The sequence below is a fragment of the Anguilla anguilla genome, chromosome 3 (genome assembly GCF_013347855.1).
Source record: "Anguilla anguilla isolate fAngAng1 chromosome 3, fAngAng1.pri, whole genome shotgun sequence".
Classification (NCBI taxonomy): domain Eukaryota; kingdom Metazoa; phylum Chordata; class Actinopteri; order Anguilliformes; family Anguillidae; genus Anguilla; species Anguilla anguilla.
The window spans coordinates 65,770,183-65,793,042 of NC_049203.1; the positions used below are offsets into that span (position 1 = coordinate 65,770,183).

Consider the following 22,860-nt stretch of genomic DNA (forward strand, 5'->3'; position numbering starts at 1 on the left):
GGCCCTGCAGCTGTTAAAGGAGAGGAAGGGAGGGAGGGAGGGAGAGAGAGAGAGAGGGAGGAGGGGAGGGGTCACCATTCTCCCCCTGGTACTGTGTTAGCAGAGTGGAGTAGGAGCTTGACACAGTTTTTTTCCCCTCTCTCTCTCCTGCTCTTTCTGGTTCTCTCTTACCCTCTCTGTCTCTCTCACTCTCTCTTGCTCTGTCTCTCACTCACTCTCTCTCCCCTCTCTCTCTCTCTCTCTCTCTCTGACTGCGCTGAAGTGATGCTCTGCTCTCTGGCCGTTGGTCTTCACACGCGCCTGACCTGGAGCGCGTGTGCGTGTTCGTGAGCGTCTTCGTGTGCGTGTTCGCGTCGCCTGTCGTTCTCAGGCCGCTCTTCACCCGTCAGGGCCAATGAGGAGGAGGCGGGCGAGAGGGGAGGCGTCGTTTGAGCCTCGACGGGCATAACCCCGGGAGCTCGTCCGTTTTTTTGCTTTCTCACTTTCCCCTTTGGAGGACTGAGCCACACTTCTGTGCCGTTCGTGCTGGGGTGGTAGTGCCGGGTCGTATCCCGGGATGATTTCACAGAGTTTACCGGCATTTTTATGATCAGCCGGGCTGGTGGCAGTCGAGCCGCACCTCAGCGAAGGAGAGAGAGAGAGAGAGAGAGCCGGACGCTGGACTTTGGTGTTACCCTCAGTTTTCGGTTGGCTTTTTTTTTTCTTTTTTGGTGTTTTTGACGGAAGGCGTTCCTGTTTGACGGTGTCTGTGCGTCCCCCCCCCCTCCTCTCCGCGCTCTTCCCCGCAACATCCCCGACTCCAGCGCCCCCCCCCCCCCCCCGTGGGGGGAAGAGCGGCGTCGACTAATCCGCCGTGGAAAATTCAGAAACACTGGAAGAGTCCAAGTTCGAATGTACGCGGGGTGGGGTGGGGGGGATACGCTTTGGATAAACTTCTTACGCGCGCGTCTCAAGCGGAAGGTTCTAAAAAATGTCACCCAGACGATTTGGCGTAGATAGAAACACCCGTCCGCTCTCTGACGTCTAGCGTGTGGGGGGGGGAAGGGAAAGGGGGTGGGTTGATTTTTTTTTGTCTTTCGACCGCGTCGACGCACAGAAACACTGCTGACTGAGGGGGACGAAGCGAAAGCGGGATGATGGCGTTGTGTTGGAAGAGCCAGGTAAGCCCCGAGCCGCACGCGCGCGTGTGTGTGTGTGGAGCTCCACCTGTGTTCTGGGCTTTGGGACCTAGCCTCGATGGGGGCTAGCGATCCCGGGGGGATGCGGTGAAGAGAGAGCTGTGGTTTTTCGTGCGTTGGGGTCTGTGTCGCGGTGTGCGGGTCGCCGGTGCGTTTGGTGCGGGGGTGGGGTAAACCGTTTCCCCGTGTGTCTGCAGGAGGAGCAGGCTGCCAAGCTGAAAGCGGAGAAGATCAGAGTGGCCCTGGAGAAGATCAAAGAGGCTCAGGTGAAAAAGGTGAGTGCAGGGGGGGGGGGCAGCGCAGCCCCTGGGGTCCGCTCCCTGGCCAACGCACAGAAACACACAAAAACACACAAAAAACACACAGCCTCTATTTACATCTCACACGCACGGACTCTGTTACACACACATTTTTGTCTGTTGCGTAGGATGCAGTCACACACGCACAGACAGACAGACTCTTCCTGTCTCTCGGTCACGCACACACATACGCATACACACACACACACACACATTCTCTGTTTTCCTTTATCACGCACACACTCATACACACACAGACACATACACTGTTTCTCTCTTTTCCTGTGTCACACACACACACACACACACATTCTCTCTTTTCCTATATCACATACACACTCACACACACACACACTCACACGCACACACTCACACACACACACTCACACATGCGCACACATACACACGCACACACACACTCTCACACACACACACAGGCGCCAGGTCTCCCCTCTCCAGCGTGCGCTCTGTGGCTCAGTCAGCGCTGGGAGCGCACAGTGACTCAGAGCGCAGCGCTCTTTTCCCTGCGTGTAGTTCTCTGAGAGTAATGCGGTTTGAGTGCGCCGAAATGAGGTCACTGCAGCCTTGCATGTGGGAAGCCGGCGAAATCCCCGTTTCTGTCGCTTGGGACTGTGAGCAGAGCTGAAAACGTTTCGCCACAATGCGTAAGCAGTCCCTTCTCATAGTGTTTGTTCATCTTTTTTTTTTCCCCCAACTGTTTTTCTTTTTTTCGTGTTTTCATATTTTTGCGCGGTTCGTCCCCTCGGTCGAGGCGGCTCCGTCAGTCGCTCATCGCGCCAGACAGCGGCTTTTGTTTCCTTTCGTTGGCGCGGTGCGAAACCGTCGTTCAGCCGGGGACGTTTCCCAGAATGCATCTGCATCTCCCTCCCTGTCATCTCAAGGGCGATGAAAACCGCAGAAACGCTCAGCTGCCATTGGATACCGCCGCTTCGCTCGCACGGGCCGGTTTCCGCGAAACGAGAATCACCATCGCTTCGATTAAGAGGGGTACGCTTCAGACGGCAGGAGGGCGTTTACCGGGCTCTAAGGCGAACTCAAAATACGCGAACGTTATTAATGAAACGGTTTCGTTCGCAGTCCGCGATTTGAGTGTGATCTGCCCTGAATACGACGCGTAGCTGTGGGTCATGGGTCAGGTGGTGTGAAAAACCTCCCGCTCTTTTCTGGGTCAGGTCAGTGTTACAGTCCATTTGAGCTCAACTCTGCCCCCCCCCCCCCCCGTCCAAGAGCTCAACGCAGCTTTATTATTCATGCCTTTACTTATTTATTTATTTATTTGTTTATTTATTTTTTCTCTTCTGCAGGCGCTCGTTTCCGGAGTGAAACTTAGCGGGGTTGATCCTAATCTGATTGCGAGCGCGCGCGGTCAGGAAAATCGGTCGTTATTGTCCGGCCCGCTCCGGTCATTAGACCGGAATGTGGGCCGGACTCGGGCACGTGCTCCGGTCGTTCCCCCGGAATGTGGGCCGGACTCGGGCACGTGTCGGCCGACCGGGGATTTACTGTAACGACCCCTGGCACGGGCGGGGGGGGTAATCGGCCTATCGCAGAGCTCTGCCACATTAGAGAGAATAGGCACTGCTGGGGAGAGGGCAGGAGCAAAGTCTGATTATCACCGTAATCGCCCAGCTTCTCTGTCTGATCTGCCCTGACTGTCCCATTTTTACTCTGTTTTCCCCTCTTTTTATCAGTCTATCTTATGCTCCCTCTTGTCTTTCCCTCTCTCTCTTTCTCCCTCTCTCTGTCTCTTTCTCTGTCTCCCTCTCTCTCTCTCCCTCTCCCTCACCCTGTCTCTCTCTCCCTCTCTCTGTCTCTCCCTCTCCCGTTCTCTCTCTTTCTTTCTCTCCCTTTCCCTTGTTCCGCCAGTATCCCTGCATTATGATGACTGCATTCATTCATTCATTCCTTCATGCCCTGTAGAACCCATAGACTCTAATCCCACTCATTTTTCGCGGGTCTGCGTTAAACAGCATTAATAGGATCTTTCGGCGAGACCGTGACTAAATATCGCTTCCCTCCAAAACGGGACACGCTGGGGCAGGACTTCGCTGTGACATCATTTCGCTGTCTCAGCCACACAGGGCGGTATCCTGGAGCTCTCAGCTCCGTGCTCGCCAGTTTCCGTTACCCACAGTTCCCTGCCGTTGGAACGTGGGATTTTAAATTCCTCGTGGTCGGGACGGAGAGGTGGTCGCCTCGTCCCTGGAAGGCCGAATATTGTTGGCGCGCCGAAGTAGGTCAGTGGGTGGGCGGAGTCTCTTCTGATTGCTTCGAGGATGAGTTTATGGGCTTTTTTTTTCATCCATGCATTGATTTGTTGTTTTAATACTCTGCATGGGGTCGGGGTGGGGGTGGGGGGGCAGATATGTAGGTTATTCCAATTCATCTTTCCCTCTAGCGGATTGGAGATGCCAGATCTATTTGTGCAGCCATCAACTATGGCCAGCGTGCATAGAGCAGCCTCGAGCGTCGTCAATAAGCCAAACACCAGCTGGTGGAAATAACTGTGCCAAAAATGAAAAACTGAGCCCCTTATTGATGGGTGTTTGGCCATGCTCTGTAGATGTCAGTTAGTCAGGCCCACGGAGGGGATTTTCAGAAAGCTATTTTTAGCTAATCGCTTTATCGTCATATTTCTGAAATGTTTAATACTGAAATGCTCTGTTTAATTTTCGCCGTCCACTGACTCTGTCCAGCTGTCAGTGTTTTACTGCGCTCACTCATGTTCTGAAACGGGAGAAACGAATAATGCTACAGTCACATAAACTTGGCCGGTCCATCTGTACTGCAGTAGCCCCCTGGTTTCCTGTCTCCTTTTTTTCACATGTGTTTCTCCATATAAACCATTTTTATGTGGTTTTTATTTAATAGCTAGTGACCATCAGCAAAAGAAGATGAATATCACGCCCTTGGATGTGTTTTCCTGCTTCAAAACATGATTTTATCCTAGCAGTTCTTCTTGATTCTTTTTTTTTTTGTCCTCAGGGATATAGTTTGTTTTTTTTTTTCTGTGAGAGGATAGTTTTTTCATGGTTCTCGGAGAAGGTTCTGGGCACACACTAGCTATTTTTCCTCTCTGTAGCTTCCTGTACAGACATTGGCTGTCGGGGCATAGTCTCTCTCTCTCTCTATCTTTCTCTCTCCTCTCTCTCTCTCTCTCTCTCTGTCTTTCTGTCTCTGTCTCTAGCTGTCTCTCCCTCCCTCTCTCTCTCTCCCTCCCTCCCTCCCTCTCTCTCTCTCTCTCCCTCTCTCCCTCCCTCTCTCTGTGTGGCAGGTGATGACATGTCAAATCACCGATGTGCGTTCTCAGTCTTTCTTCCCCTCCCACTGCAGCTGGTGATCCGGGTGCACATGTCGGACGAGAGCTCCAAGACCATGATGGTGGACGAGCGGCAGTCGGTCCGGCAGGTGCTGGACAGCCTCCTGGACAAGTCCCACTGCGGCTACAGCCCCGACTGGTCGCTGGTGGAGACCATTAACGAGCTGCAGATGGGTGAGTGACCGGTTGGGTCACGTGACCCGTTTAGCCCCTCCTCTCCCGGGTTGGGAAATGGCGGGGGGGGGAGCGATGCCAGGCTTGTGTCTCGACGGCGGGCAGTTTTGAGGGCACAGGCCGTCTGCGAGCCTGGGTCTGTGTTGACTTTGGCATGGTGGCAATTTACCCCCCCCCCCCCCCCCCCGCCCTGTCACAGCCTTCTGGGGCACAGCAGAACAGAGCCAATACACACAGTTTCCTCGACAAATGGTTTATTTATTGTACACACTGCACAGTGTCTAACGCTAGAAGGAAGGGTGAGGTTACATGATTTAAAAAACAAACAAAAAAACTGGAGTCCTTGAACTGAAATGATCTTATGCTGATGTTCAGAAACTAACTACAGCTCTTTCGTCACTGAAGAGGACATTCACACTTAACATTCGGGGGCTCATTTATGATGTTATGATGAAAAGATCACATGCTTCTGTTCATCTTGTGTTGCGTGCAGACTGCCATTAAGATGGAGAGCAGATCCATCCTGTGAATTTTGTGAAACACCAGAAGGATTAATTCTTCGGTCTTGTGTTTGCTGTGCTTAGAGTGGAGGGGGGTGGGGGGTGGGGGGGGGGGGGGGGGGGGGGGGGGGGGGGCGGGGGGGCAGCACCAGGAATCGCCGCCATGTGCGAACAGCACCTGCTTCCTCAGTCTTCCCTCATCTTCCTCCCTTTTTCTTTTTCTTTCCCCCCCCCCTCTCTGCCACAGCTTGGCCGTGTGGCGCTTGGCTGGGGGGGTCCCCCTTGGTGGGGTCCCCTTCGGTTGGCATTCCCCTCAGTTTGGAGGGGGGTCCCCCTTGGTTGTGGTCCCCCCTGGCTTGGCTCCCGCTCAGTTTGGGGTCCCCCTCAGTGGGGACCCCCTCGGCTGGCTCCCCCTGGCTTGGCTCCCCCTAAGTGGGGTCCCCCCTGGCTTGGCTCCCCCTCAGTTTGGGGTCCCCCTCGGCTGGCTCGGTACGAGGCTCCGGGGGGCTCACGCGTGTGAGCTAACCTACATCTGCAGGGCTGTGGGAAGCTGAGATCTCCTGGGTCTGCTCTGCTCTCTGAGTCAGGCTGGGAGGGGGGGGGGGGGGTTTATATAAACGCAGAGAGGCTATTTTTATACCAGAGCGAATCCATCCTTTTTTCCCATTTGAAAATATGCTCATATTCTTTCCATAGCGAAGACAAAGTGGGGATGACGGAATTGGGACCAAGTGAAAACTAGACTGTGCGCAAGCAGAAAGCAAATTTCTAGTGAAAATCTCCAAAAGAGATTAAGCTCAGGAGAGAGGGCTGTTACGCGACAGTGTGACTCCCACTGGTTCTCAGAGGGAGGTCCTGACTCACCGTGTAATGGCTGTGGGTCATGCCGCGGAGCTATGACATTCCTTTGCGAGCTGTCCAGAGCCAGCGTGTGACTGTACCGGGCCCTCCTGCGGAGCTGTGACATCACTCCGTGAGCATTCCACAGCCAGCGTGTGGCAGTACTGGGCCCTCCTGCAGAGCTGTGACATCACTCCGTGAGCATTCCACAGCCAGCGTGTGGCAGTACTGGGCCCTCCTGTGGAGCTGTGGCAAGGCTCCTGCATCTCGGGTGCCGGTGTTAGGTTTAGTGCTCAGGTTGCACTTTAACCAGCACAGTCTTGTTGGAGACCCTGTGATCGAAGGCCATGGGTCCTGACCATGCTGAACGGACACAATGTCCTGGGGTCCTTTGGACCTGGTGGCGCCCGACTCTGCGTTTGGATTGGCTGGCCGTGTGTGTGTTTGTTTAGAGAGAGAATACGGCCATGTCAGAAGTCTGCTTCCCTGAGGGTGGAGGGGGGAGATATGGCGGGGTGGACTATTCCGTAATCCCTACCATTAACATAAGAGCTATGAAGTGTCTTTGAATGAAAATCCACAGTTATAAAAATTCATCACCTAATGGCTAATCCCTGTAATCCTGCAGATCAGCGGATTCGGATAAATTCATTTTGAATTCAGTTGCCTTTAGTCGACTTGCGATAACCACTTTAACCATTTTAGAGTATTCTTCCATTCACTGCCTCGGAAGAGTGGAATGGACTGGACCAGTGAAAAGCGGTATTGTTTTGGGGCTTGTCGGATTTTCCTGCCTGAGTCTCGAAATTTCTTGGTCAAATCCTCCTAATCGGTCTGAGAGGGACAGATCTGCTCCGGTGTGGAGTGGGCTTTACAGCGCACTAAATAAACAAGTACAACAGAAGAAGTGGAGAAATGCATTGTGGGATGGATAATGCAACCTTTGCTCTGATTGGACGGTTATACTCAGTGCCAGAGATCCTGCACTGTTCCTCCGGAAAGCTGAACATTTCTCAGCTCGTTTTTGTAAAGCATGTGACCTGGTCATTTCAGATGAGTCCATTATTTAATTCACGCTGAAACTGCCTGAGCCCGGGTTTTAAACGTCCGCTCCAGAGCAGCATCCCTGGGTGTCCGAACGACAAAATGGCGGCCTCTGCGCCTCCGCCGCTGTTGCTAACGGCTCCGAGCTTAAAACAGAGACGGTCAAATGCCAGGACTGCTTATCGTAAATCCCGTAAAAGTCGCCTTCTCCTCCCGACCTGCGGGCCTGCTCGGCGAGCCCAGGGCCTCGCTCCCGTATGTGGAGCTCGCCGTTTCCCTGGTAACCATCCCCAGCGGTCGGTTGTTAAACGGTTTGCGGGGCAGTCCAGGTCAGTGCTGAAGTCAGCGCCCTGTGGGGGGGCTGTCTGGCGTTTTGTCTTTCGATGTGAAGAAACAACAGTTCTTCTGAGCGAGTTGGGTTTGCGCAGGAGCTTGTTTTTAAAGTCTTGGGTTGAAACAGTCCTGCTGGTTCTGGTGCTATTAATGAACCGACATGGCAGTTCACAGGAGTTCTGCTGGATCAGTCGACTGTGCTGAAGTGCATCGAGTAGCACCATGGTGAAAGAGGAGAGGGGTAAAATCGCTCCTGGTCTGATGAGATCTGATGGACATACTCCTGGTTCTTCTCTCTCTCTCCCTCTCCTGGTTTCTCAAATTCTAATTCTGAATGCTTTATTGGCATGACATGTTTTGAGATCCATATTGCCAAAGCATACTGATCAATCTCTGTCTCTCTCTCTTTCCTCATTTCTCTCTCTCTCTCTCTCTCTCCCCCTCTCAGAGCGGATCTTCGAGGATCATGAGAACCTGGTGGAGAATCTGCTGAACTGGACCCGCGACAGCCAGAACAAGCTGATGTTCATCGAGCGCATCGAGAAGTACGCTCTGTTCAAAAACCCCCAGGTACGACCCCACGGCCCGGACACGCGGTACCGGCGCACGCTCTGTCTGTGACGGGCAGGCGGACAGACTGACAGCTTTAAATGGTAAATGGTAAATGGACTGCATTTATATAGCGCCCTTATTCAAAGCGCTTTACAATTGATGCCTCTCATTTGCCAGAGCAGTTAGGGGTTTGGTGTCTTGCTCAAGGACACTCGACACGCCCAGGGCGGGGTTTGAACCGGCAACCCTCCGACTGCCAGACAATCGGTCTTACCTCCTGAGCTATGTCGCCCCCTTTACATACCGTGTGGTACTGCAGGGATTAGTGGTGGTGCCCCACATATCATTTCAGATCAGCTGGACTGAGCTCCTTCAGTTGCTACAGTCCCTGATTGCGGAACTCTCTTCCAGATGCAGTTGCAAATGTTGAAATAATTCTTTCACAACCAAAGCTGAAAATTCCTGCTTTTGTGTGTGTGTCTGACTGAGCTGTGCTTCACTGTTGAAGTAAATTGTCCAGAGAGAATGGCTCACTCGCACGCATAAGTCATGCACGCGGACACATGTAGACTTGCGCGGGCTCACAGACTCACACGCACATGCACACACACCAAAAAAAACCCTGCTCCCAAACACACACACACACACACACCAAAAAAAACCCTGCCCCTCCCCACATACTGTACACACACAAATTTGAGACCACAAACAAAACCAGCAACAAAACCCACTCACACACTCCTCACACTCACACGCACACACACACACCGCACACATGGGCAGAAATCGGCTTGGGCTGGCTCTCCCAGGGCCCCACAGACAGACAGACAGACGGACGCACAGCCGTATGAGCGGCCGCCGGCGCCTGCTCGCACCGAGAGGGTTCTGCGGGCCGCGAGAGAGAGAGAGAAGTGGGTCACGGCGCTGCGTGGGAAGAGCGGGCCTGTGAATAATTCATCGGCCGCGCGGGGCCGAGTCGCGAGAAGCTTCGGTTTTTTTTTACCGTCTCCGGCTCGGCGTTTCCGCTCCTCCGCGCGGGTTTAACCGCGTCCAGGCGAGGCCGCGCGGTCGATGCCTTTCCCTCGCACGGAGCCGAGACGCACACACACACACACACACACACACACACCGTCAGCGGTGCTCTGTCCTCGTGAAACGCCGCACAACGGGAACAACGGCCGTTTCGATCCGCCGCTGGTTAGCGTGAGATGAGTTCACCCCGCCGCCGCCGCCGCAGTGTCTTTTTAACGCTTTGTTCTTTCGTCTGGTCCGTTACTGCCGTCTGTGACGCGGGGTCCGCGTCGAGTCCCGTTCGCCGTTCGCTCGCTTTCGCGGGAAAAGCCGTCTGTTTTGGCCTGAAGGCTGCAGGGGTTATGGAGGAGCGATGAGCTGCTCCTTCCCAAACGCCTGTGATAGTGCGTAAGCTCATGTGTCAGGGCTGCAGATGTGAGAAGTGTGTCCAACTTCTATGGATGTGTTTACTAAAAAATAAACAAACAAACAACAAAAAAAAACAAAGCAAATATCTGCTGCTTTTGATGAAGCCTGACCTTGTGTTAGTGGGTCTCCAACTGGTGCTGGAAACTCAAGCCATTGATCTATGAGATGATGCCAGCTAATGTTTACTAGAACCAATCATATGGCAGCAAACCTAACTTTCCAGACACTTTGGAAAGAGAAGTTGTGACTGTGGCTACAGCCACCTGGTCTACTCATCTGTGAAGAGGAATGAACGCCAGGAGGTTCAGAGTGTTGTTTAATCCCCGTGACCCTTCTCTTCTTCTTCTGTCTTTCACCTGCACACCCGCAGAACTACCTTCTGGGAAGGAAGGAGACGTCCGAAATGGCCGACAGGAACAAGGAAGCTCTGCTGGAGGTAAGATCAGGCGGACGGGCTGGTGTAGACAGGCAGGTCGGAAACGCGTTTGCCTTCAGACATCGTACCATCTTTAAATGCTGAGCCCTTGTTCTAGTGGTGTTCCGTGTGGGTGTTGATGATGGTGTTAGTGGTAGACTGCTTGTTACAGTGATGGTGTTGGTGATGGTGTTAGTGGTAGATTGTTTACTACAGTGATGACGGTGTTGGTGATGGTGATGGTGTTGGTGATGCAGTAGCGGTAATAATGGGGACTTTAACGCTGGCGGTAATGAGGGTGCTCTCCCCTGCAGGAGTGTTTCTGTGGAAGCTCTGTGACTGTGCCGGAGATCGAGGGAGTCCTCTGGCTGAAGGAGGATGGAAAGAAGTCGTGGAAGAAGCGCTACTTCCTCCTGCGGGCCTCTGGGATATACTTTGTTCCCAAGGGCAAGGCCAAGGTGGGTCTCTCTCTCTCTTACACACACATGACCACACACACACACACACACACACACACGTACACACACAACACGCATTTAAATCCTTTAACGTTGGGATCACAGTTAACGACAAAAGACCCTATGTTTTTTTTTATTTCAGGGCACCATAGTTTTATTTTTTATGTCATTGGCACCATAGTTTTCATACAGAATGTACGCTTTTGATTGTACTGTCAAATGAAATCACTCAAGCGCGGGGTATGACCACTTTCCCAACACTCTGAAACAATGGCACATTCAACGCCGGATTTTCCTGGAAAGACGTACTACGTGTCTGTGGGCATCGTGTGGAACATGTGGGGTGAGATTAGGGTCTCCTGATCTTCGCACCCATAATCCATCTGCACAAGGCGCTGATCGGCACTGTAATCCCAGCCCCCCCCCCCGTGATCTCCACCAACCAGCAGCTTCACGGGTCGCCATGGCGCTAAAGTTCCTGTTATTCGCCCAGGCCAGTCCAGGATTAACACCACCCCCAGCCACCCACCCACCCATCCCACAGTGCTTAGAGATGGGCATGCCCCTTTCTTCTTCTGCTGTGTTTTGTGAATAGCAATACACAACAGTCTGCTCTTATTAAAAAAAACATTGGCAACGAGAATGCTTTGGTTATTAGGAAATGCTGCTATATTTGCTTGCTGTATTTGATATCATCTGGCTTCTTGTGGTTGTATAGTTTCATTGGTAGAGCTAGTTTGAGATTGTGTGTGCGTGTGTGTCAGTGTGCTGGCGTGTGTGTGTGTGTGTGTGCGCGTGCATGCGTGTGTCAGTGTGCTTGCCTCTGTGTGTGTGTGTGTGTGTGTGCGCACACGCGCACATGCCTGTGTGTGTATATTTGCCTTGCATAGGAGGTCCATGGGGGGGACAGGGCTCTCTGGGAGTACAGAGGCATGAGTCCCAGCTCTGGCATTTCCTGTTTATGTACATAATGACAGAAACCTTACGAGTCAGCTTGCTGCTCCCAGTGCATCCTGGGTCATTAACTCTCAGCAACGTGCTCCTATCCCTGCCCCTCCCCCCATTGGAGTGGAACTGAAAACTCTCCCAGGGGTGTCCCATCTCAGGGGTGTCCACCAAGATTACCAGCTGCTCCCCCTTGAGTACTGCAGGGGGTTATGGGTAACATTCTGTCTGTGCTTCTATTTCTGATCCCAGACACCATTGTCTTCTTCCTGCCACTGCCCTCTGTATGAGCAGACATGCTCATAGGCAATTAAAGACAGCTGGTGTGGTATTACATGTTACGAAGTGTATGGTTACAAGGCCATTATTGAGAACTGAGTGTTATTGCCGATCCAGTTTCAGTAGTTCTGTTTCTCTGTGGCCTGAACGCTGTAAAACAGATTCATAACACACAGTGATATCCCTTTAAGGTGTGAGGTCACAAGTATGTGATTATAATGTTCTGAATTGGAACTGAACGTTATAATGCTGATGTCACAATCACTGCTGGTGACTGAATGCAGCAGTTCTAGGACACTGACTTAGAGTTCTGCAAAAAACATTTTTTTTAAACCTGCCCTTCAAAGGGTGGATAACAAGTAATGACTGTTTCCGCTCTTCCATTCTGTCTTCCTCCAAGTCTTCTCTCCTCCATCAGCTTGTTACTTTTGTCGCTTACACTGCCACCTTGTGGACAAAGCAGTGAACAGAAATCTTGTCTTGTATTCTGCTGATATGGCAGTCTACCTGGAGTGAATAAAAAAGGACTATATAATAAATAAGTCACATGGGGATACTGCTTATTGTCTCACACGCACCCCCTACACATAAATACCTCAGTGGTCGTCCTGGCCGCCCCTCCGCCCCAAAAAAGGACACACACACACCCACACACACACAGAAAAGCATGCACACACACGTGTGCACAGACACACACAAGCAAGCATACACTCTCTCTCACACACACACACACACTTCCACACACAGACACACACGCATGCACACACGCACTTACACTCACACACGCACACACGTTTCTGACCTGCTGTGTCTTGTCTGTCTCTCTCCCTTCCTCTGCAGGCCTCCAGGGACCTGGTCTGCTTCCTGCAGCTGGACCACGTTAATGTGTACTACGGCCAGGACTACCGCAGCAAGTACAAGGCCCCCACGGACTACTGCCTGGCCCTGAAGGTAAGCACAGGGGCCCCCTCTCCTCTCCGCCAAAAACGCTGTCGTTTACTGGAGCCGCTAGGCTAATGACCTGACGGCTAACGAGCTAACGGCTAACGGCTCTTTTCATAGTTCCCCCACAGCGCGGTCGTATATACAGAGTTCACGATAAAGATAATTAAAGCTAACAACGGATATTGCCTCTGTGGGTTCCTCAGTTTTAAGCAATGTCCTCTGTAATACTGAACTGGGATGAACTGCAAAGCGAGACGGCAGACAACAGTGGTGTGCGGGTGTCGATGTGCGTAACCATGGCGAACTGAGCCGTTAGCACATGACCGCTGCGTTTATGGCTGAAATGCGATTTTCTGTCGTATTGTTAAGTAGTTACAAATGCCAGACTGCAATAAATGTTTTGTAATTTGTGTGAATTACATTTCAAAGAAGGAGGGCTAGTTTCAATGCGACTCAAAATTATGAATATTTTTCATATCTAAACCCTGGTGTTTTTAAATAGTAAAAAGTTTAATTCCGTATAATGGTGTAAACTAAACTGAATAACTAAATTCATGTATACAGATGTGTACAGAGTAGGTATGCCCCTGGAGTGAAATATTACATAATTGAAAGTCTTGTAAATCTAATTTCTTTTTTCTTCTGAAATGGGAATATATTTTTAAATGCATTACCAAACTGACATTGCATAACTTTGTTTTTAATGCTTTAGTTGCATGGTGAAATAATTAAAATTGACTGGAAAAAAACTAAGCCAAGCGATTAAATGTTAAATTTTTTTGGATAAGCTTCTATTTTGGTCCCATTTAAAAATCCTAAAGTAATGCATGTTCTCTGGCTATAAACGAAAGCACTCATGTAATGACAGAGGTGTCATCGCATTTAAATGGATTTGATTTGGAAATGGACACGGTCCCAGGGGACTTTGCAACAGGATACTAATGCAGTATGCATTTCCTGCAGTGTACTTCAGCTTCCCATAATGTGAATGCTGGGGGGGGGGGGGGGGGGGGGGAGTTCTGTGTGTACCTGCTGACTGACTGTTGAAATTGGAGTGAAAGCTAAAAAGTAAATAAAAATTAGCCAGAAAAAATTCATGAAGCAGTGTCCCTGCAGCCATGTCAAGAAGCGGTTTGCTAGCATTGGCTTGGAAAACTGCAGTTGTTGACTGTTGTGAAAGGATGCCGTTGCATTGTTGTTTAACCCAGGAAAAGAATAGTATTTGAAATGGAGAGCTTTAAAATATGACACAAAGACGTGGCGATCATTCCGTGAGAATGGAGTCAGTGGGCGGGGCTTCCTCTGTACGTCGGGAGGATGGAGGCGGGGCCTCTTTTACACCGCCATGAAATTCCGCCAAAAATGAGAGTGAGAGAACGAGAGAGAGAGAGACTGCGGCCAAGTCTCTCACAGTCAAACGTCAACCGATGGAATAGAACAGAGAAAAATACAATGATATTTGTTGGAAACATTTCAGAAATGCTACCTGTGATTTGTATGTACGTGATCTTTTCATTCTCAGTTTTACCAGTCTGGAATAAGCATGGTGTCTGAGAGTGTGCACAGACTGTTTCTGTGATATTAACACATTTGCCACCGAAGACTAATCCTGTGTAGATTGACAGGGCCGTGGAACTGTAGTCAGGGTTTTGTTTTATACGGTAGATGTGAGGAATGATTCTGGTCATGTGCTGCCACCTTGTGGAATTGTAATGTTTTGCGGTCCCCGCAGTTGATTTTTACTGACACACTGGGCAAAGGGCAATGCGTAAATGTGAGATGGGGAAGAACTCTTTGTGAGAAGTTTTTTTTTCCCCTTCATATGGCATGGCTTTGTGTTCCCAGCATCCTCAGATCCAGAAGAAGTCCCAGTACATAAAGTACTTGTGCTGCGAGGATGTCAGGACTCTCCACCAATGGGTCAACGGAATCCGCATCGCCAAGGTAACCAATATAGCACTGATTGTACGCGTGCATGCGTGCATAATTGTGCATGTGCGTGTGTTTGGGGGATGCGAGAGGGAGACATAGTAATAAAGTCCTAGTCTGTTGTTGGGGTGTCAGTGGAGATGTCCTGTAGTGCTCTGTGCTTAATGGCCTCTGTCCCCTGTGTCTGTGCGCAGTACGGGAAACAGCTGTATGTGAACTACCAGGAGGCCATGAAGCGCACGGAGGCCGCCTACGATTGGTCCTCCCTCTCCAGCTCCAGCATCAAATCAGGCTCCAGCTCCTCCAGCCTGCCAGGTGAGTGAAGGATTCTGGGAGGAACCCGTTTCCCTCCCCGGGAACCCCCGAGTTTGGAGAAGGAGGGAGGCGCAAACCTGAACAGGCTCGTCACACTGCGCCTGTGTTTGCAGAGTCCCACTCCAACCACTCCACCCAATCAGACAGCGGGGTGTCGGACACCACCTCCTCGGGCCACGCCCGGTCGCAGAGTGTGGTCAGCTCCATCTTCTCCGAGGCCTGGAAGAGAGGCACGCAGATGGAGGAGAACACCAAGGTGAGCCCCGCCCCGCCTCCCTCTCTCCGCCCTCTCACCCACACTTCCCCTTTCCCCCCCTCCCCCACTTATGATGTCACGTCCTTTCCTCAGCACTTGTGATGTCACTTCCTCTTTGTTCCAGTCAGTGGTGTTCCACAGGGGTGGATCCGTGTGCCCGTCGTTCACTGGGCTTGTGTTGTGTTGTGTTGTGGATGACTGCACACCAGCTTTCACAAGCTATGGATGCTGGGTTTGAAAGTTGTTTACTAAGAGCTCAGAAAGTAAGCTGAATGCTAACATAAAGAGGGTGCGTCAGACTCTTAACCTGTTGAGGCTCATCTCAAGTGTGTGTGGAGATTATAGCTCTTGGGATTGGCTGAGATTGAGAGTGTGTCTGTTGTCGAGGTTGTCTTTGTAGCAGTCTGTGTGCTGCAGGTCAGGGGTTTGGGTAATTAACTGTCTCTCTGTGTCTTCTGACTCTGCCCATCTCTCTCCCCTTGTCTACCCAGGGGTCGAAGGTCAAGGGTCGCAAAGCCATGCCCTTGTGCACTGGTGGGCATTGAGGTTAGGGATTTGCCAGCCTGTTCACTGTAGCACTGGAGTCCTGTAATCTGCACAAACCCGAATAAGACTAACCAACCAATCACACGTGGCACGTTTACTGTGTCGCCCCTGGCTGTGACCCACCGATGGGAAATACTGGGTTCCTGTGCGATATGAGAGATTGATTTATTTAATTTTGTTCGCTTAACCAAGTCTATGCGCACATCACCGGTGTATTTTATTTGGTTTTTGTTTGTTGAGTCTGCTTGGGCACTGTGTTGGATTAACCCGGTACAGTGTGGCGTGGTGTTCAGTTTTGTCCTTGCATTCCCCCTACGGTGTGTGTACTGTGCAGGGGTAGGAATGGTGTGAAGGCATTTTGCACCGTGTGCGTGTGTATGTGTGTGTGTGGTTTGTGTGGGTGTGTGTGTATGTGTGTGTGTGTGTGTGTATGTCTGTGCGTGTGTGTGTGTGTGTGTGTGTGTGTGTATGTCTGTGTGTGTGTGTGTGTGTGTGTGTGTGTGTGTGTGTGTGTATGTCTGTGTGTGTGTGTGTGTGTGTGTGTGTGCGTGTGACAGGAGCATAGCCCAGACAGAAAGAGGTCTTGTATCTTTTAGATGCACTTTTGATGACAGAATACTGCACTGGAGAGCAGAGCCCTTCTTTGTGTGTGTCAGTACTCAGTAAGCTGAGGCCAGACCACCCATCACATCCAGGCCAGTAGGGCAAAGAATAGCTGCCAGTCGTGTCTATTGACCATCGATTGATGAAGATGAATGTGTGTGCGCGTGTGTGAGTGTGTGAATGAGTGAGTGCGCGAGTGCGCGGGTGTGAGTGTGCGAGTGCGTGTGAGCGAGTGTGCGAGTGTGTGTGGGTGTGTGCGGGTGTGAGTGTGCGAGTGCGTGTGTGTGAGTGAGTGTGCTAGTGAGAGTGCGTGTGTGAGTGTGCGGGTGCATGAGAGAGCGCTTGTACTCTGAATGAGTCTGAGCACTGAGCGGTGTGATGAGAGCTTGTGAGCATGTTATGTTATCTCTGTTAGCGCCGTGCCGTAGAGTAAATGTTCTGCTGTAAATCACTCTGAATGTGCACAGAGCTTGCACCACAGGTGTCAAAGTCCAGTCCTGGGTGGCCGCAGTGTCTGCTGGTTTTGGGGTGTTCTCATTGAAGTCATCGATTGGCTAAACCAGGGCTCTCAAACTCAAATCCTGGAGGGCCGCTATGTCTGCTGGTGTTTGATGTGTTCCTGCACTTAAGTGCTTAGTTTAAGTCACTGATTGGCTGAAGGGTCTGCACACCCAGTTTCCACGAATCGGCTGCCGGTTGAAAGGAAATCACCAAACCCAGCAGTGACCGCGGCCCTGCAGGCCTGGAGTTTCAGACCCCTGGGCTAAGCGATCCACGCACCGTGTTCTCTAGGCCCAACTGAGGGGGACTCCCAAAAAACCCCTCAGTCACTGCGGCCCTCTGGGGGATTCAGCCTGACACCCCTAGCCTGGACGATAGATACGGTCAAATCATCGCACTCTACTTTTTTCGCCTAGCTGTTTAGCAAGCTGGAGTAAAATTCTACGTACTGACCGGATTTTTGAAAAAAATTGATTGACTTGTGTGTGTATATACAACTTGTGTTTCTTTTGGGACAGTTGGTCAGATAAAATTCTCCTTTGGAGAAACAGTATGCGGTGGTAGGACGCAGTGATTATCACGATGGTGACGGATGGGCTGTTTTGTGGCAGTTTGTGTCTGGAGCCGAAGCTGGAGCTTTTATGGAGTAAAGACCTACAGTCTGAAACAGCCGTTGCACTGCGTTTAAATGAGGACTCTGAATGGAGTGCAGTCGTTTTCCCCTTGCTTTACAGTGTTTTTAGTCATCCTGTGGGACCTTCGGCAGGAAATCAGTGGCCATTTTGTGTGTGTGTGTGTGTGTGAGAAAGAGACCGGGAGGAACAGACACGCAACACCTATTATTATTTACACCAGCAAGCGTTTTATCTTCCTTAATGGTTTCCTTAACGTGTATCCTATTGACAGAAAATCCCCTCTCTCTCTCTCCTGCATTGTCTATGCATTCGTGTGCGAGTCTCCTGTGTTTGTGTAAACTTTGCTCCGGTATTTAAACAGCGTAACGTTACCCTAACGCTCTGCAGAGTGGCGACTAAACCGCGCTGTGGAAGCATTGTCGTGTTCAGGGACGTTGTCGCGTTCAGGGGCGTTGTCGTGTTCAGGGGCCTGTGCATTTTGTGCATCCCGAGCATTTTCTGCCCGGGTCCGGACCGTGTGGCTAAACCGCGCTCTTCTCTTCCCGTTCAGGTCAAAGTGGAGTCCGTCAGAGGAAGCCACCCCCCCCAGACCCCCCGAAGCAGTCTGACGCACGCGTCCCCCCAGCCCTCCCCCTCCCCGCCCCCTCCGCCTCCCCCGCCCCCTCCCCCCCCGCCCCCGCTTCCCAACCCGCCCCACCAGGCCGCGCCCACCGTGTTCACCAAATACAGCACCCTCGCCCGGCTGCAGAACGCCTCCCAGGGAGCCAATCACTACAAGCCGCCCGCCGCGGCCCCGCCCCCTGGGCCCCCCGCCCCCCCCGCCGCAGTCCGTGAAACCCCACGTGGGCGCGCCGTCGGGAGCTAACGTCCCGCCCCCTCCCCCGCCCCCGCCCCCTGCCTCCGTCCCCGCCCCCGGGTCTGCCATGGCCGTGCTGAAGCTGGGGCCCGTAAGCCCCATCAGCCCCGCCCTGCCCGGGTTCACGCCCCCCCCCGCCCCCCCAGCACCAGCTGCACCAGCACCATCACCAGCACCAGCACCAGCACCAGCAGCCGCTGCCGTCGCCGCCACCGCCCCCGCCCACCGTCCACCCGCAGAGCAACGGCATGCTGCCTCCCCCGCCCCCCGCAGTGACCAAATACGCTCCCCCCGCCCTGAACAAATACCCTCCCCCCTTCAGCAGTAACGGCCTCCAGCAGGTGCTGGCCCAGAAGTTCCCCAACCTGCCCCACGACTTCTCCCCTCCCTACGGCCAGGCCGAGTCTCCGCCTCCACCTCCCCCGCCCCCTCCGCCTCCCCCGGTCCCTGCTCCTCCCCCACCCCCGCCCCAACAAGTGCCTACCCCCCATCCCCCTCCGCCCGCCCCCGTTAAGCTGTTCTACGGGGGGTTCCCTCCCCAGACTGCCCCCAAACCCTGTGGGCCGGGCCTCCCAACGTCCCCCGTGTCCCCTCTCCTACCTGCCCCGCCTCCGGAGCTAGCCCCGCACCCTCCTCCTCCTCCTCCCCCCCCCTCCCCCTCCCCCGCCTTCTCATCCCGCCCCGTTGAGGAAGCAGCAGAGCTTGTCGGCAGGAAGCACCCAAAACCAGCCCCCGCCCACCCTGCCCAAGCAGCACAGCTTCCCGTCTAAAGGCCTGCCCCTGACCCATCCCATCTCCCCCACGCCCTCTCTGGTCAAGCAGATGGCCAGTCAGTTCCCCGGGTCGTCTCCCACGACCCCTAACGCCCCCCTGTCCCCCCCCGTGGTGAAAACCAAGCCCAAGTGGCAGCCCGTGGGGCAGGTACAGCAGCAGTCCCCCGAATTCCCCCCGCCTCCGCCGGAGAGCACCCTCAACTTCCCTCCCCCTCCCCCTCCCTTGCCCCCTGCCCCGACCCCCCCGCCGCCCCCTCTCCCGCCGACCAAGACGTCGCCCTTGAAGAAGTCGCCCTCGTCCTCGTCCGCTGGGGGAAAGAGGCCCCCCCCGACGCCCCAGCGCCACTCCAGCATCAAGTCCAACTCCTCGGCGGACTACCAGGAGTCCAAGTCGGTGGGGAGCCTGGTCAGCAAGTTCGGCCAGCCCCCCGCGCCCAGCTCGGGATCGGGGTCCTCCCCCGCCTCTTCCTCGGGGTCCCCCTCCAAGGATTCCATGGGCCCCCCGGCCCCGCCCAAGCCCGGGAAGCTCAACCTGTCCAACCTCCCGCTGGCCCTGCAGGCCAAAGTGGGCCAGCACCGGCAGTCCAGCGCCGATTTCCCCTCCCCCCCGTCCGAGTGCGACTACTTCCCCCCTCCCCCGCCCGACTCGGAGCTCCTCCCCCCTCCCCCACTGCCCCCCGACCCCCATGGCGGCGCCCCGAAAGTCGCCGTGGTCAACCCCCAGCCCCCGGCCCATTCCTCCGCCCCCTCCACCTGGAGCAAGGGCTCGCTGAAGAAGACCACGCCCCTTCCCACGCTGCACCGCCGCAACACCGCCACCCCCGAGCCGCCGCCCCCGCCCCTCTCCCCGCCCCCCTTCGGCGGCCCGCAGCTGGCCCCCCCCACCTCCCCCAAGGGCAACCTGGCCGTCCAGCCCAACTTCCTGGAGGACCTGAACCGGACCCTGAAGAGGAAGTCCATCACCAGGCACAGCTCGCTCACTTCCTCCCGCATCTCGGCCAAGCTGGAGCCCGTGGCCACCATGGACGACATGGCGCTGCCGCCCCCCCCGCCGGAGCTGCTGCTGGAGACGCAGAATCAGGGGGGGTACATGTCCGGGAACATCTCAGGCTATGCAACGCTGCGGCGGGGGCCACCCCCGGCACCCCCCAAACGGGACCAAAGCACCAAACTGACTGGGGAGTGGTAGTTGAGGACCAGGGGTGGGTTGGGGGGGCGGTGAGAAAGGGGACCTTTTTGTGCGATGGCTGAGTATGCAGGCCCATGGGATTCCTTCTCTTCTTCGTGAACTTTCTGGTTTCTCAGCTGCAGTCCGCGAGCAGGAGTTCGCCAGAATCCTGCTCCTCTGATTCCGGCATCATCACTACTTTACTCCGTAAACAAAACTCACCACCTGCTTCTCCGTGTGTTTGCGCCGCTTATGGTATTAATTGTAGGTGATTATACAAAAACGTGACGCTAAGAATGACTTTTGTTGCAATATATTGGTACTGCATGGACAACTCTATGGACATGATGTAACATGAGACCCTGCTTGGGGAGGGGAGGGGTGGGGGTTGGGGGGGGGAGTGATGTGTCATCATCGAATTGAAAGATATAATTGGACTTCGGTGGTGAATAGTTCTATCTTTGTTTTTTTTTATATATATAAAATTATTTAATACATGCAAAAGATTTTCTTATTTTAGAGTTAAGTTTTTAAAAGCCTTGGAGAGTCGAGCTGTGTCTCGACGGCGAGCCTGCGTGCAGAAACAGAGGTGTGAGAGGAACGGTATGTGAGGGAGTGGTTTTGGGAAGGGGAGCCAGGTTTTGGGAACGGGACAGTGGTTTGGGAAGGGGAGCCTGGTTTGGGAAGGAGAGCCTGGTTTGGGATGGGAAGACTGGTTTGAGAATGGGAACAGCGGTTTGGGAAGGAGAGCCTGGTTTGGGATGGGAAGACTGGTTTGAGAATGGGAACAGCGGTTTGGGAAGGAGAGCCTGGTTTGGGATGGGAAGACTGGTTTGGGAATGGGGACAGCGGTTTGGGAAGGGGAGCCTGGGTTGGGAAGGAGAGCCTGGTTTGGGAAGGGGAGCGCTGAGAGGCGCTCAGCGACGCAGGATCCTGGACCTGCGCGCTGCGGCTCTCCCGTTGTGACCGATTCTGGCGGCTCCCCCAAAAGACACCCCCGGAGCGGCGGGCGCGGTGGGCAGCGGCCTTCGGACAACCGCACAGCTGTCTGACTTCCTCGTTTTATGAAGGACTGTACAGATGTGTTAGACGTTTACTCAACGCAAGGAGGAGACTTTGCGTATTGTACCAAACCCCCCCCTGAGAACCTTAAAAAGAACGCGATTGCTTTACGACTGGAATGCGAGAGACAACGTGATTCAGATGACCTTTTGTGTTTTGAGACTTCTGGGTTTTTTTTTTTTTTTTTTTTTTTTTGGTTTTAAAAAAAAACTTTTTTAAAGGTTTGGAGCTTAAAAAAAAAAAACGAAAAAAAAAAACAAAAACGAATGAAACGCCCTTAACTGTCCACCTTTGCAAACTGCTGGGTTGTGTGTAATGTGGGCTTGACCTGCTCTGTCTGTTTATGCTGGTCACCTTTGCTATGCTATCTTTCTGTACTTACCGCTGCTCCTGTCTTTAATGGAATCCTTTGGTCCCAACCTCTTTAAGTACTGGGGAGGGAAAGGAAAGGTGAAGCCGATTGGTCGCCTACGAGAAGAGAGTCGGTTTGAGGTGGGTCGTATCTACTAAACACCAAGGAAATGGCTGCCACAGCGAGCAACCCACATTTCTTGGGCTTGATGTCTGCTGGGAGTCAGAGAGGATCATGGGACCTGGAGTTCTTCAGTCTCACAGTCAATCACGACTTCTCTCTACCTTCAAGGGTGCTAGGACTGGTCTGCTGTGGCAGTATCAGCACAGAGCTAATGGCCGGATAAGGAATGCAGCAGGCCCGGTTAACGGTATCGTTTGCACGTGCACCTGCGCGTGTCTGTACTCTGACCTTCCTCTCCGGTCGCTGCCTCTGTGTCCATCCAAAGGAGATTACTTTCTGACTACGAAAAAAGAATGGGCAACAACGAGAAGTCGGCCAAAAGCCGAGAAATGTAACTTGCAAATCATATAAATGTGTATACATATTTCCTTGCCTCCTGACCTGTTGCCATAGTGTCGATAGTTGTTTATTCCCGTACATTGTTATTCTGTTTTAAGGTTTTCAATTATCTGCAAGTGAATTATGTAAGCATTAAATTATTGAAATATTGTATCTGATCACAAAGGCCAAAGGAGCTCTTTAAAGTCAGGAACATCTCTGAAATATATAAATACATTGGAAAATAAAAATAAAATGTCTCTTGCATTTAAACTGATGGTCGCGATATAAATGTCATGCTTCATCGAGCGCTGTTGGTTTTTTTTTTTTTTTTTGGTGAATTTTTGATTGCCCGTTATTTAAATTTCACTTGGCACACACATGACACCATTGTTCCATGTTTCTTTAATTGTGCTCTGTTTGGTTTCGCTTCCCTGGATTGCGATGAACCTGCTCGCCTCCAGCCAACCTTTCAGAAGTTTTGAGCAGGTAGCGACCACTTCCTCAGCCACGCCCTGCGGTATGCTCTGCTTGCGCTGGTCGCGTGGATGCTGATCAGTGCTGCCGAATGGAGACAGACCATGTGACCTACGCTCTCCACCACTCAGAGAGAGGCTCCGC

General features: G+C 52.8%; 1 protein-coding gene across 1 annotated transcript in view; it reads left to right on the top strand.

The window, feature by feature from the left end:
• The window catches only part of raph1a (Ras association (RalGDS/AF-6) and pleckstrin homology domains 1a), a 38,054-nt gene extending 15,538 nt beyond the window's left edge, over positions 1-22,516 (top strand). The window contains 13 exon segments of the mRNA XM_035408949.1: positions 1,376-1,453; positions 4,832-4,991; positions 8,157-8,278; positions 10,071-10,136; positions 10,430-10,573; positions 12,638-12,748; positions 14,588-14,686; positions 14,866-14,986; positions 15,100-15,242; positions 18,078-18,357; positions 18,389-18,528; positions 18,563-18,960; positions 19,001-22,516. Of these exon segments, the coding sequence (XP_035264840.1) occupies positions 1,376-1,453; positions 4,832-4,991; positions 8,157-8,278; positions 10,071-10,136; positions 10,430-10,573; positions 12,638-12,748; positions 14,588-14,686; positions 14,866-14,986; positions 15,100-15,242; positions 18,078-18,357; positions 18,389-18,528; positions 18,563-18,960; positions 19,001-20,345 (3,207 nt within the window). The 3' untranslated portion in view covers positions 20,346-22,516.
• Positions 22,517-22,860: the final 344 nt, after the last annotated feature.